This window comes from Crocuta crocuta, unplaced genomic scaffold (assembly GCF_008692635.1).
Source record: "Crocuta crocuta isolate KB4526 unplaced genomic scaffold, BGI_CrCroc_1.0 scaffold87, whole genome shotgun sequence".
NCBI lineage: Eukaryota > Metazoa > Chordata > Mammalia > Carnivora > Hyaenidae > Crocuta > Crocuta crocuta.
In genome coordinates, this window is record NW_027532166.1 from 4543886 (window position 1) to 4560292 (window position 16407).

The 16407-nt window shown below is 36.1% G+C and overlaps 1 protein-coding gene and 1 pseudogene across 1 annotated transcript in view; one reads left to right on the forward strand and one right to left on the reverse strand.

Annotated features, from left to right (window-relative positions):
* The window catches only part of LOC144242001 (syntaxin-binding protein 5-like), a 258927-nt gene that overhangs the window by 82817 nt on the left and 159703 nt on the right, over nucleotides 1-16407 (reverse strand). Inside the window, exon 8 of the mRNA XM_077776752.1 lies at nucleotides 15739-15862. Within this exon, the coding sequence (XP_077632878.1) occupies nucleotides 15739-15862 (124 nt within the window). The remainder of the gene's footprint in view (nucleotides 1-15738; nucleotides 15863-16407) is intronic.
* Nucleotides 5133-5606, forward strand: LOC144241971 (small ribosomal subunit protein eS24 pseudogene; annotated as a pseudogene).

Consider the following 16407-nt stretch of genomic DNA (forward strand, 5'->3'; position numbering starts at 1 on the left):
GAAAAAAAAAGGATTTTGTTAAACCATATTTAAATTCTATTCATCCATGATAATTTCAAAAGTTTGACTAAAAGAATATAAAGAAAAAAAGGTAGTTTTGTGTTTTTTCATAGTAGAGCAAACTCAGTTCTATGCATCCAAACATATTTGTTGAATTTGTAAACAATTTGTTGAAGCCTAATAATTGACTGCTATATAAGCAATAAAGTTATTTGTAAACTTATATCTGTATTGTTTTATATTCTCCATTCATAAATCTAGTCTTATATAGTTACTTTAACTTTTATGATAAACAACTTTAAAATTGAAGACACATACACACACATACTTAGCTGCATAATGAAATGCATTATTATGAAAATCCCTACTTTCACATGCAGAAAGATTTGCCATTTAAAACTTATGATAGACTATCAAAATAATTGCATTTTTGTCATGATCTCACAGTTTGTGAATTCGAGCCATGCATCGGACTCTGTGCTGATAGCTCAGAGTCTGGAGCCTGCTTTAGATTCTGTGTCTCCTTTTCTCTCTCTGTCCCCCCACCTCCACTTATGTACTGTCTGTCTCTCTCAAAACTAAACGTTGAAGAAATTTTTTAAAATATTGGTCATAAGTATTCACATTGTAAAAACAGATTTTAAAGTATCTATATTCTATATAAAAAAGAATTGCTGACATAATATGTAGATCATGATGCTTTACAAAGAGAGAACCTTGGCTCAGGGACTCACCCTGAACAGTGGGTCTGGGGAGGAACAACTGGTTGGTGATTACTGGTTTGGGTAACACATAGGAATAAAGAAAACGGAAGGAAATAGCACTGTAAGGAAAGAGACCCATTCTCCTCAGTTGATATCTTTTTCCTCCAGTGCTTGTCTAATAATGGCTAAGCCATTAATTAAATCAAAATAGTATATTTGCAGTTGCTATATATACATGTATACAGGTGTGTATGTATACACACATGTATATATAATGAAACCATTACTGTTTTTCAATCGATACATATCAGTATCGTGCACAGATTCCAGTAAAAAAGAATTGTAACTAAATTAATTAATAATTTACTTCAATTTCCATCTCCAATAATTAATTTTGGCTGAAGGTTTTCAACTTTAGTTATATTCATTGACTGTCAGTAATTGAAATATGTTTATATGTCATGTAAAAATTGTCATCAAAAATTGCATTTATTGCTACTCTTTATGTTCAAAGGACTATACTAAATGGCAGGGTAAAAAGAGATAACCACCAAGATGCTTAAAATTTACTAGCTTAAGCAAAACAAATATAAAACTAACAATAAATAAACAAACAAACAAATAAATAAATCTCACCATAAATAAATAAGTGATAGACATGAAGTGTTGAGAATAGTAGGGGTACATGAAGCAGTAGTTAAGAATATTACGGTTTCATTTTATGAAAGGAGAATTTCCAGATTTTTTCAGATGACATTCTAGAAGCTAGATTAAGCATTGTAAGATAGACCTTGGGAGTCCCAGTCCAAGATCGCGACATAGGAAGACCCTGAACACATCCCCTCCACAGACACACCAAATCTACACCTACTTACAGAGCAATTCTTCCTGAAGAACTGAGGGCCGATTGAACAGCTTCTGTATATAAAAAATAGACCACAGAGAGAAAAGCACAAAAGAGGGAAAAACAAAGGGAAACTCCACCCCCAATGCTGTGAACTATAGTGGGGAGGGATAGAACTAAGGGACCAGAAGCAGACTATCTGTAGTGAGGCATAGAAAAAAAATTTATGGGGCGCCTGGGTGGCTCGGTTGGTTAAGTGTCGACTTCGGCTCAGGTCATGATCTCACGATTCGTGGGTTGAGCCCCGTGTCGTGCTCTGTGCTAACAGCTAGCTCAGAACCTGGAGACTGTTTTGGACTCTGTGTCTCCCTCTCTCTCTGACCCTCCCCTGCTCACGCTGTACTCTCTCTCTCTCCCAGAAAGAAATTAAAAAAACATCAAAAGTAATTTTTTGTTATGGTTTAAAGGGCAACTACAATAGAATGGAACCAGCCCTAGAACACTGCCAAATGGGAGGGGGACTAAAACTCTCCTAGGGCTAGAGGAACTGGCAAGCACCACTGTCTATGATTCCCCCTCCAACTTAATAGTGAAGATGGGGGCAGGGTTCAGGTGCCATAGCTGGCCTGCCGCCTGGGCGAACCCTGGGCCCCTAGCACATACCAGCCTTTGATGACCTGGGACAAAGAAAAAAGCCACAATTTAAAAAAGCAACTAACATGTAGTGGCTCAGTCAGTTAAATGTCCGACTTCAGCTCAGGTCATTATCTCACGGTTCATGGGTTCGATCCCTGAGTTAGGCTCTGTGCTTACAGCTTGGAGCCTGGAGCCTGCTTCAGAGTCTGTGTGTGTGTCTCTCTCTGCCCTTCCCACACTCATGCTCTGTCCCTGTCTCAAAAATAAACATTTAAAAAAAAAAAAGCAACTAGCATATAAAAGATCAACCCGTAGAACTTCCACCATATGGCAAGGTAGCTATTGAAATTCTCTCCAAGTGGACAAGCACTTCGATAGCTTGCACAAGAATAGAATCCAGGCACCCTAGCTAGCCTACTACCTCAGTGAGGTAGGTCACAAAAGCCCCAGCCATCCTACCAAGACAGAACCATTGTGTGCACACTGGAATACTCCTGATCAGTGCTCACTACAGCTACAGCCCTTTTGCCAAAGTGATACATGTGCAAAGCACTCCAGAACACTCCAGGCCCATGTCATGTTGACTCCAGATAGTTCACCAGGCACCCATTGCATGGAGAACCCTAGGACCACCGCCCCTAGCCCCTGCATCCAGCTCTCACTCTGCTTCAGTTCCAGTCTCCCCCCCAGGGCTCCCCCTGCATGAATCATTCTGGGATACACCAACTTGCACCAACTTCAGCTTTAGCCATCTTGCCAGGGCACCCTCAGCATGGAAAGCCCCAGAAGCCCTCTGCCCCATCTTGTACCCACTTCAGTTTTAATTATCCTGCCTGGGTTCTCTCTGTGTAGAGAGCCCTGGGACATCCCAGCTTGTACCCACTTCAGCTCTAATCTTCCTACTAGAGTGTATAATGTGTAGGGTCCCATATACCCCCCCAACACAACTTATACCCACTTTAGCTTCAGCTGTTGTGACACAGCACTCTGTGTGGAGAGTCCTCTGGTCACCCTGGCCCACACCTATTTCAGCTTCAGCTATACCACCAGAGAGGTCCCAGCACAGAGTGCCCCAGGACCCAGAGTACACAATAGCCACAGCTCCAGCCAGCCAACCAAAATCACCAGTCTCTTACAGTCTACACAGGGGATGGCAATACACAAGATCATTCCTTCAAGTTTAGAAGTAGATGTTCCACATAATTCACAGAAACAAATCAAGCAAAATGAGGACAAAAGAATCTGTTTCAAACAAATGAGGAAGACAAAACCTCATAAAAAGAACTAAATGAAACAAAGATAAACAACCTACTTGAAAAAGAGTTTAAAGTAATGGTCATATAGATGCTGAATGCACAGGAGAGAAAAGTACATGAACTCAGTGAGAACTTTAACATGAATTTAAATATATAAAAAGCATCATTAGAGTTGAAGAATGCCATAACTAAAATGAAACATCCACGAGAGAGAAGTAACAGTAGATTAGAAGATGCAGAAGTAACCTGAAAGAAAGGGCACTGGAAAGCAACCAGCCTGAACAGCAAAAGAAAAAAGAATTGTAAAAAATGAGGATAGGTTAAAGGATACCTTGTACAGCATCAAACAAACAAGCATTCTCATTATAGGCATCCCAGAAGAAGAGAGAGAAAGGAGGACAAAACTTATCTGAAAAAAAATGATAGCTGAAAACTTTAATAACCTGGGAAAGGAAAAAGACATCCAGGTTCAGAAAGCAAAGTTGCAAACAAGACTAATCTAAAAGGTGTACACCATGACACATAATAATTAAAATGTCAAAAATTAAAAATGAAGAGAATTTTAAAAGCAGCAAGCAATAAGCAACTACTTATGTACAAGGGAAGCCCCATAAAGCTATCAACTGATTTTTCAGCAGAAATGTTGCAGGCCAGAAGCGAGTGGCATGATATATTCAAAGTACTGAAAGGAAAAAAAACCTACAATAAATAATATCTAGCAAAGTTATCATTCAGAATTGAAAGAGAAATAAAGAATTTCCCAAAGAAAAATTAAAGGGGTTCATCACCAGTAAGCTGGACTTACAATAAATGTTAAAAAGAAACTTCTCTAAGTGGAAAAGATAAAGCCATAGTTAGAAGAAAATTACTAAAGGGAAAAAAATGTCATGAATCTAAGGAAAAGAATGTCATGAGTAAAAGCAAATATAATAGAGCAATCACTTATAAAGCTAGTTAGAGGGTCAAAAGAAAAAAGTAATATATTTAATTACATCTAAAAAATTAGTTAGGGAGTACACAAATAAAAAGATATGATTATGATAATATACATAAAATACAAAAGGAAGGATAAAATAAAATTCTTTCAGAATGTATTCACACTTAAGTGACTATCAAATTAATATATACTGCTATATACTTAGAATGTTATATGTGAAACTCATGGTAACAACAAACAAAAAACCTATAATACATACACAAAAAATAAAAAGAAAACCAGTAATTACACCAAAGAAAGATGTCGATCACAAAGAAAGAGAGCAAGAGAAGAAGAACAGAGAACTACAAAAACAACCAGAAAACAATGAACAAAATGGCAAAGTACATACCTATTAGTGATTACTTTAAATGTAAATGGTCTAACGCCCCCATCAAAAGACATAGGGTGGTGGAATAAATAAAAATACAAGATCAACCCATCTATATGCTGCCTATGAAAGACTCACTTCAGACCTAAAGACACATACAGACTGAAAGTGAAAGGATAAAAAAGATATTCCATGCAAATAGAAGTAAAAAAAAATGGATACAATAAACAAAATAGACTTTAAAGCAAAAACTGTAACAAGAGACAAAGAAGACAATGATAAAGAGGTTAATCCAACAAGAGGATACAGCAATTATAAATATCTATGTAGTCAACAATGCAGCACCCAAATAAAGCAAGTATTAAAAGACATAAAGGGAGCTCTTTTCCTCCCTGGCTGCTTGAGGCTCTGCCGCCATCATGAACGACACAGTAACTATCAGGACCAGGAAGTTCATGACCAACCGACTACTTCAGCGGAAACAGATGGTCATTGATGTTCTTCACCACGGAAAGGCAACAGTACCTAAGACAGAGATTCGGGAAAAACTAGCCAAAATGTACAAGACCACACCAGATGTCATCTTTGTGTTTGGATTCAGAACCCATTTTGGAGGTGGCAAGGCAACTGGCTTTGGCATGATTTATGATTCCTTGGATTATGCAAAGAAAAATGAACCCAAACATAGACTTGCAAGACATGGCCTGTATGAGAAGAAAAAGACATCCAGAAAACAGCGAAAGGAATGCAAGAACAGAATGAAGAAAGTCAGGGGAACTGCAAAAGCCAATGTTGGTGCTGGCAAAAAGTGAGCTGGAGATTGGACAACAGAAGGAGTAAAGATTCTGCAGTGACTGTCTGGTGCTTTTGCAGATTTTCCATGAGAGGATTAATAAACTGAGAACTTTAAAAAAAAAAAAGACATAAAGGGAGAAATTTACAGTAATACAATAATAGTAAAGGTCTATAACACACCACTTACGTCAGTGGACAGATCAGGCAGAAAATCAATAAGGAAATGGTATTTTGAATGACTTAACAGAAATATATAGAACATCCAAAACCAACAAAATATATATTCTATTCAAGTATACAAGAAACATCTCCAGGACAGACCACATGTTAGGCCACAAGACAAGTCTCAATAAATTTAAGATTACTGGAATCATATCAAACATCCTTTCTGACCATTAACAGTATGAAACTACAAAATCAGAACAAGAGAAAAATGTGGAAAAAAACCCAAACAGATGGAGGCTAACCAATGTGCTACTAAGAACCAATGGGTCAATGAAGAAATCAAATAGAAATTTTAAAAATAAATGGAGAAGAATAAAAATAAAAATATAGTGGTCCAAATCTTTAAGGGAGTGAAAGTAGTTTTAAGTGGAAAATTTAGAGCAGTACAGATCTACCTCAATCAACAAGAAAAATCTCATATAAACAATCTAACCATAAACCTAAAATAACTAGAAAATAAAAACAAAGCCTGGCGCCTAGGTGGTTCAGTCGGTTAAGCATCTGACTCCTGATTTCAGCTCAGGTCATGATCTCATGGTTCATGAGTTCAAGCCCCACATCGGGTTCTGTGCTGACAGTGCAGAGCCTGCTTGGGATTCTCTGTCTCTCCCTCTCTCTGCCCCTCCTGTGCTCTCTCTCTTTCATTTTCTTTCAAAACAAATAAATAAACTTAAATAGATAGATAGATGATAGAGAGATAGATAGATAGATGATAGATAAAAATGAAAAAACATAAAGCCCAAAGTGAGTAGAAGGAAAGATAATACCAGAAATAAATACTAAAAAGTCAATAGAAAACTCAATGAAGAGTTTTTTTAAAAAAGATAAACAGAGTTGATAAACTTTTAGCCAGACTCATCAAAAACAAACAAACAAAAAAGAAAGTGGGCCCAAATAAGCAAAATCAGAAATGAAGAAGGATAAGTAACAACTGACATTGAAGAAAAATGCAAAGGATTATAAGAAACTACTACATAAATTATATGTCAACAAACTGGACAACCTGGAAGAAATAAATAACTTCCTAGAAACATAGAAACTTACAAAAATGAATCAGGAAGAAATAGAAAATCTAAACAGACCATTTAGTAGTAATGAAATTCAACAGATAATCAAAAAGTTTCCAACAAACAAAAGTCCACATCCAGACTGATTCACAGGTGAATTCACCAAACATTTGAAGAAGAGTGAATATCTATTCTTCTCAAACTGTTCCAAAAGATAGAAGAAAAGGGAAAGCCTCTAAATACACTTTATGAGGTCAACAATATCCTGATAACAAAACCAAAGACACTACTAAACAGAAAACTACAGGGCAAGAACCCTGATGAACACAGATACAAAACTTCTTAACAAAATATTAACAAACTGCATTAGCAACACATTAAAAGGATCATTCACCATCATCAAGTGAAATTTATTCCAAGGATGGAAGGATGATTCATTATATGCAAAACACTCAATGTGACACATCACATTAACAAAATGAAGGATAAAAGTAATAAGATTATCCCAATAGATGTGCAAAAAGTATTTGATAAAATTCAACATCCGTTCATGATGAAAACTCTTAGCAAAATGAGTTTAGATGGAACGTACCTCAACATTATAAAAGTAATATATAACAAAATCTGCAGGTAACATCATACTCAATGGTGAAAAACAGAGCTTTTCCTTTCAGATCAGGACAAGACACGGATGTCCAATCTTGCTACTTTTTAACATAATACTGGAAGTCTTAGTTCCAGCAGTCAAACAAGAAGAAAATTGTTAGAATAACTTAATGCAGTAATGTTTTGGGATACAAAATTAATATGAAAATATCTGTTGCTTTTCTACACACTAAAAACTAACTAACAAAGAAAACTAAAAAAAAAAAAAAAACAATCCCACTTACAATTGGACTGAAAAGTATGAAATATCTAGGGATAAGCATAACCAAGGAGGTGAAAGGCTATACTCTGAAAACTATAAAACAGTGATAAAAGAAATTAAAGACAACACAAATAGAGAGATATCCCATGCGTATGTATTGACAGAATATCATTAAAATATCCATGCTACCCAGATCTATCAACAAATTCAATGCAATTCCTATCAAAATGCCAATAGCATTTTCCCCAAACTAGAACAAACAATCCTAAAATTCGTATGGAACCACAAAAGACCCCAAATAGCCAAAGCAGTCTTGAGAAAGAAGAACAAAGCTAGAGGTATCACAATTCCAGATTTCAAGATTTACTAGTTGTAATAGTTGTAATAATGTAATAGTTGTAATACAATTACAATGTAATAGTTGTAATAATGAAAACATGGTACACACACACACACACACGACACATAGTCCACTGGAAGAGAATAGAATGCCCAGAAACAAACCATGTTTATATGGTCAATCTATGACAAAAGAGGCAAGAACATCCAATGGGAAGATAACAATTTTCTTCAAAAAATGGTGTTAGGAAAACTGAACAGCTACATGCAAAAGAATAAAACTATGCCACTTTCTCATACCATATATAGAAATAAACTGCAGATGGATAAAAGTCTCAAATGAGAGACCTAAAGCCATAAAACTCCTAGAAGAAAAGCTTCCCTCTTTTCCCACTACTGTCCAATAATCTGTGTTTCAGACAAAGCTTACTTCTATAACATAGAAAATACTGATTTGTAGCAAAATAATGAATCTAGATATGGCTTCCCAGTTTAGGAAATGAAGATTATAGAGGAAAAAGATCAATGGAAACTATCCAATTTGAAATGCAGATAAAAAGTGATTAACAACAACAACAACAAAAATGGAAAACCAGAAACATGTGGGATAATACCAAAAATTCTACCAGACATGTAACTAGTGTTCCAGAAAGAGAGGTAGAGAGAGGATGGAACAGAAAAACACATTTGAAAGAAATAAAAGGCTGAAAGTTTCCCCAATTTTGTGAAAGATATAAATTTCTAAATGTAAGAAGCTCTGTAACTCTTAAACAGAATGAATTTGAAGGAAAAAATCTAGGCATATTATAATCAAATTGTTGAAAATAAAAGTTATAAAAATTTTGAAAGTAGCCATGGGAAATGACAAATTATATACAAGGGAATCAAAAGTCAAAACACCACACATTCTCATTTAGAAACACTGTAAAGCAGAAAACAGTGGAACATTTTAAAAGTGTTCGGCACCTTAAAAACAAGCACACACATACAAACTGTCAACCCAGGAATTTAAATACATCAAAAATGTTCTTCAAGAATAAAAGCAAAAAAGAGAGGAATTTTTAGATAAAGGAAGGTAAGGTCATGGGTTCAACATGGCGGAGAAGTAGGGGGCTCTGTACTTTCCACCCGCATCTCTCAAAGAAGAGCTGAAGCCAAAGGACTCTGAACTCCATGAATCTGGGAGGAAAGAAGACAGAGCCTATTAGGAAGGCAGACTCATAAGTGTGTGATTGGGAACTGAGGGAGATAAAAAAAAAAGGGGGGGCTGGAACACGGAGGTGTGGAGGGGAAGGATCCCCTTCTGTCGAGGGACAAAGGGAAGAGAAAGAGCAGCTAGCTGGGGAAAAGTAGGATTGTATCTGGATAAGAGAAAAACCTCAGACCAGGATGGAGAGGGGTTCTATCATCCCATTTCTAACTGTGAAGCTTTCTTTGGACCGGGGCTGGTTCCCCTGTTCCTGTGCCTGGGGACGAGGGGAGTACCCTCCGCGTTCAGTGGTACCACAAGGGCACAGTCCTGTGCTGAAGTGCTGCGGCTCATGGGATTACATTTTGGGTGGCATCATTAACAGGCATGGAATGGGAGCTTGAAACGCAGTTGGACATGAGCATAGGAGATGGCCCACCTTGTCTGTGCCTGCGGTACAGTGAGGCCAGGTCCAAAGGAGTGATTTGGGACACCCGGTCCATGGAGAAGGGACTGGGGTGGGGTGTCACCAATTTTCTCTCCACAACCACCAAGTCAGGGCCTCATGGATTGGTTCACTGAGCCCACAGTAGAGACAGGACTTGCCTACACCAAACCATGCCCATCTGCACTGGGTAGCTTCTTATCTGCAGGAGCTGAATAGATGTTGCAGAAACAGATGGTTCCCTCCTCCAGCACTGCTGCATTGCCTGGATTAACCCTTGGTGAATTCTTGTTATTCAGATATATTCTTCCTTTTCTTACCTCCTCTCCTCTAGGCTGGTTACTCTGGTTATTGGATTGCTTAAACAGATGTATTTAATCCATCCTTTTAATGCATGTTCTACACCTCCTTCATTACTTTGTTTTCTCTCTCTCTCTCTCTCTGGAATAATAAGGCCATGTAGTTTCTCTAGGTAATATTATCTTCATTTCTTTCTCCTCGCCTCCTTCCATATTCTCCTTTTTCTCTCTCTGGATTAAGCCTTTTAGTCTCTATGCCTGGTCAGTGTTCATTTTCTACTTATCCCCACCTCTTTCATTTCCTCTTTGTATATGTTCTTCCATCAGCACCGCCTCCACCCTGCTTTTTATTTGTGGCTGGGATTTCTCATTTTATGCTTTAGGACTGTCTTTTATTTATTGTTTATTGTTGGGTTTGGGTTTTTTTGGTCTGTTTGCTAGCTTGTTTGATTTCTTTGTGTGTTTGCACATTCACGTTCCCTGTTTGTCTGTTTGTCTTTTTTCCATTACAGGGTTAATACAAGACACAAACCAAAGCACACATGGTGGGGAGTCTAGTACATCACTACGAGTAGGGAAATAAAATAACCAAAGTCACAACAATATAGAGCAAGTGACACCCTTCAAAAACACTTCCTGAATGGCCAGGCCCTGGACAGTGTATGAGCCTCCTTTAATACAGCAGTACTTGCAGGTGCAGAGCACATAACAAGCTTTTAAAACTTGCAAGAGACAGAACGCTAGTCAAAATGATGAAATGGAAGACGTCTCCACAAAAGGAATTCCAGGAAGAAGTGACAGCTAAAGAATTGATCAAAACAGATATAAGCAACATAACTGAACAAGAATTAAGAGCAATAGTCATAAAATTAATCGCTGAGTTTGAAAGAGGCATAGAAGACAGCAAAGATTCCATTGCTGCAAAGATCATGGATCTTAAAAATATTTATGATGAATTTAAAAATGCTATAAATGAGGTGCAAAATAAAATGGAGGCAGCCACTGTGCAGATTGAAGAGGCAGAGAGGAGAATAGGTGAATTAGAAGATAAAATTACAGAAAAAAAGGAAACTGAGAAAAAAAGAGATAAATTGATTCAGGAGCACAAAAGGAGAATTCGAGAACTGAGTGATGCAATCAAATGGAACAAAATCCGTAACATAGGAATTCCAGAAGAAAAAGAAGAGAGACAAAGGTGTTGAAGGAATACTTGAACAAGTCATAGCTGAGAACTTCTCCAATCTGGGGAAGGAAACAGACAGTGAAATCCAAGAGGCACAGAGAATTCCTCTCAGATGTAACTTGAATCGGCATCTTCTACCTAACACATCATAGTGAAACTGGCAAAATAAAANAAGAGCAATAGTCATAAAATTAATCGCTGAGTTTGAAAGAGGCATAGAAGACAGCAAAGATTCCATTGCTGCAAAGATCATGGATCTTAAAAATATTTATGATGAATTTAAAAATGCTATAAATGAGGTGCAAAATAAAATGGAGGCAGCCACTGTGCAGATTGAAGAGGCAGAGAGGAGAATAGGTGAATTAGAAGATAAAATTACAGAAAAAAAGGAAACTGAGAAAAAAAGAGATAAATTGATTCAGGAGCACAAAAGGAGAATTCGAGAACTGAGTGATGCAATCAAATGGAACAAAATCCGTAACATAGGAATTCCAGAAGAAAAAGAAGAGAGACAAAGGTGTTGAAGGAATACTTGAACAAGTCATAGCTGAGAACTTCTCCAATCTGGGGAAGGAAACAGACAGTGAAATCCAAGAGGCACAGAGAATTCCTCTCAGATGTAACTTGAATCGGCATCTTCTACCTAACACATCATAGTGAAACTGGCAAAATAAAAGGATAATGAGAGAATTCTGAAAGCAGCTAGGGATATATGGGCCTTAACAATACAAAGGTAGACATATAAGAGTAGTAGCAGATCTATCTACTGAAACTTCGCAGGCCAGAAAGGAATGGCAGGATATCTTCAATATGATGAACAGAAAAAATATGCAGCCAAGAATCCTCTATCCAGCAAGCCTGTCATTCAGAATTGAAGGAGAGAGAAAGCTTTTCCCAAATAAACAAAAATTGAAGAAATTCATCACCACTAAACCAACCCTATAAGAAATCCTAAGGGGACTCTATGAGGGAAATGTTGCAAGGAACACAAGGTACCAGAGATACCACTACAAGCATAAATCCTACAGAGAACACAATGACTCTAAGCCCATATTTTTCAATAATAACTGAATGTAAATGGACTAAATGCTCCAATCAAAAGACATAGGGTATCAGAATGGATAAAAAAACAAGATCTATCTATTTGCTGTCTACAAGAGACTCATTTTAGACCTGAGGACACCTTCAGATTGAAAGTGAGGGGATGGAGAAATATCTACCATGCTACTGGAAGTCAAAAGAAAGTTGGAGGAGCCATACTTATGTCGGACAAACTGAACTTTAAAGTAAAGGCAGTAACAAGAGATGAAGAAGGGCATTATATATTAATTATAGGGTCTCTCCATCAGAAAGAGCTGACAATTATAAATGTCTATGCAGCAAATTTGGAAGCACTCAAATATATAAAACAATCACAAACATAAGCAATCTTATTGATAAGAAAGTGCTAATTGCAGGGGACTTTAATACTCCACTTCCAGCATTGGATAGATCAACTAGACAGAAAATCACTAAAGAAACAATGGCCCTGAATGATACATTGGACCAGATTGAGTTGACATATATTTATGTCTCTACATCCCAAAACTATAGAATTCACTTTCTTCTTGAGTGCACATGGTATATTCTCCAAGACAGACCACATACAAAGAAATCCTCAACAGATATAAAAGAATTGAGATCACACTTTGCACACCTTCAGATCACAATGCTATGAAACATGAAATCAACCACAGAAAAAAGTCTGGAAAACCTCCAAAAACATGGAGGATAAACGACACCCTACTAAAGAATGAATGGGCCAATCAGGCAACTAGAGAAGAAATTTTAAAATATATGGAAACAAATGAAAATAAAACAACCCAAACTCTTTGGAATCCAGCAAAGGAAGTCCTAAGAGGAAAACACATTGCAATCCAAGCCCATCTCAAGACACTAGAAAAAGTGCAAATACAAAATCTAACAGCACATCTAAAGAAACTAGAAGCAGAGCAGCAAGAACACCCCAAACACAGCAGAAGAAGAGAAATAATAAAGATCAGGGCAGATATAAACAATACAGAATTAAAAAAAAAAAAAACTGTTGAACACATCAATGAAACCAAGAGTCAGTTTTAAAAAATAAACAAAATTGTTAAACCTCTAGCCAGGCTTCTCAAAAAGAAAAGAAGGAGCACCCAAATAGACAAAATCACGAATGAAAATGGATTTATTACAACCAATCCCTCAGAAATACAAGCAATTATCAGGGAATACTATGAAAAATTATATGCCAACAAACTAGGCAGCCTGGAAGAAATGGACAAATTCATAAACACCCACACACAACCAAAACTCAAACGGGAAGAAAAAGAAAATCTGAACAGATCCAAACTAGTGAAGAAATTGAATCAGAAATCAAAAATCTCCTGACAAATAAGAGCCCTGGACCAGATGGCTTCCTTGGGTAATTCTACCAGACATTTAAAACAGAGTTAATACCCATTCTTCTCAAGGTGTTCCAAAAAATAGAAATGGAAGGAAATACTCAAGTATTAGTAAAATCAGAGGATCTGATTAATACTATTAACCACCTTGACCTAACTAATTTTTAAAGTCTATAAAGCAGAAATGAACAGAGTTTCAGGGGAAAATCCATAATAATAGAATTTTAACTTACCTCTCTCAAAATTAAATATCAAACAATAAAAACTTAACAAAGATTTAAAATACAAAGCAAACACAATTTCAAGTTTGACCTTTGTGTTAGGAAATGTGTTCTTTTCAAGCATACTTGGAACTTTATGATAATTAATTGTGTATGTATAATTATAAAGCAAATCACAGTAAATTTTGCAGAGCTAGTATCACGCCACATTCTCAGATTACAGTTAATTTCCAAATCTATAACAAAACACATTTTTAGAAATTAGAAAACAAATGTGTGACTCATGTCAAAGGAAAATTACAAAATACTTCAAATTGAATATTAACGAAATTGCAAATTTTTAATAAAATTAATATCATGATCTCATGATGTGTGGGATTGAGCCCCAAGTCAAGCTATGTACTAACAGCACAGAGCTTGCTTAGGATTCTCTCTCTCCTTTGTCTCTCTGCCCCTCCCTCCCTCACTCTCTCTCTCAAGATAAATACCTAGCAATTCAAAAGAATAGATTTTTTAAGATAAATACAGTACACAAATGTATCTCTTCTTTCTATGATTTTCTTTTCTTTTCCTTTTCTCCAGCTTACTTTATTATAAGAATACAGTATATGATACATGTAACATACAAAATATGTATTAATTGACTCTGTTTATCATAAGGCTTCTAGTCAACAGTATGCCATTATTAGATGTATTTTGGAGGAGTCAAAAGTTATACATATGTAGATTTTCAACTGCATGGGGATCAGTGCCTCATTTCCCATATTGTTTAGGGCTAATTATACAGAAAACAACTCTAACTGATAAATATGGATATGGTGAAACACATGAAAGTATTAAATATATAATCCAGCCAAAAAGAACTTGTATAGAAGTTGACTTTTGAGATGAATAGAAGTAAACAGAAAATTTATGAATAAATCATGTTACACACAAATAAAAGACATAAGGATTTTAGGGGGAGGGAGAGGAGAAAAAGTAAACACATCATAGAAACAAATATTTAAATCTGAGTGGGAGGTATAGCAAATACCTACCCAAGGTTTCTATAATGACAATCTGTAAATGAAGCATCTGAAAGTAAGTGAGTAAATGCAAAGTAATCCCTAAGACAAGCTGCTAGGTTAAATGTTGTAATAATTTAATAATTTGTAAATGGAACAGGTACATGTGGTACAAAAAAAGACAGACCAACCCAAGATGGCATAAGGGCATCTTGTGGTTTATGGGTCATCCATTATAAAAAAACATCATATTAAAAATTTTCTAAATGACACTATAATAAATGCTCAGAAACTATAAAATAGACTGTGTTTGAAAAAGTGCTAGGTTTTAACCTATTTTTATAAACAACTATTGGTATAATGTAAACATGGAACTCAGATCACTACCAATATTTTAAGAAATAATATGGTCATCTGAATAAAAGACATTCATACATTTGAACTTTTTATTCTGCCCAGTTAGGTAGACAGGTACAATATAAACCTTAAATACATCCTTTTGATAAGGAAGATAATAAGAAATACAATCTACAATGAAAACCATGGTTTTCATAATTTAATGGAATCAGATGGTAGAAACAGAGGTGAGTGAGAGAGTCTAGAAAATGACAAACTATAAACCAGTTTAGGAATTAGGTCTGAAAGTCAGGTCTATATGGTGTCATTCTCACTATCTCCTTAACCCTTAAAACTGGCCAAATTTTCTAAATTATCTCCTGTGCTTCAGATATATCAACCATCCATCATTCAGTTTTGGTTGGAAAGCTCTCTATATAAGTATCACAAAGTGAGAAAGTGAATAGATAGGGGAGGGGCGAGTACAGAAAGTTTGGAGTATAATGTGGGAATTTGAAGGAGGTATAAAGAGGTATTTACAATCAGAAGCTACATCCCACTACTTTCTTCCAAACACACTGATACCACATGTTCTGTTTCAATTCTAGGCACTATATCTCCAGAATTTATTTCCTTGGAAAGCATACACCTTACCATGTGGAATTGTAGTCTGGAAAGGACGACTTGGGCTTTTCAGGTTCCATAAAGTCAAGCTACCATCTGAATGGCTGCACATGAATTGTTTGCCCTCATGATGCCAATCAATTGAATGAATAGCCTAATGAAATAGCAATTAAAAACAAGTAGAGGGGGGAAAACGTTGATATGTTATAGCATTCTATATTCCAAAGGAATGGTATTCTAAGATAAAATTATTATAGCAACAACACTTAATAAACATGCATAATTTTTCTGGCCCAGATCATACTATCTTTGGCTTCAGTCCTCCATAACCTTATAGAAGACTATAAAAAATAATCTCCTGAGATAAAAGTTAGGTACATTTAATAATATCATTATATCCTAGAACTTTTTGTTGTAAATTCTGTGTCCTCCCTGTATCCTATATGATTATTTGAAAAATTATTTACGTAAAAGTAACAAGGTTATCTGAAGATAACTTCTGGAAAGGTAGAGGCCTAATTCCACTTAAAGTAGTCAATTTAAAAAAATAATTTACATAAGAGCTACCATCTGAAGGCATACTATGTGCCAGACCCCTTAGCAAACACTTTATTTATATTAACTCCATTAATTTTATTAAAAAGGTATTATTTTTTCCAACTTGCACATGGTGAAATAGGCCTACAGAAACTGATATAC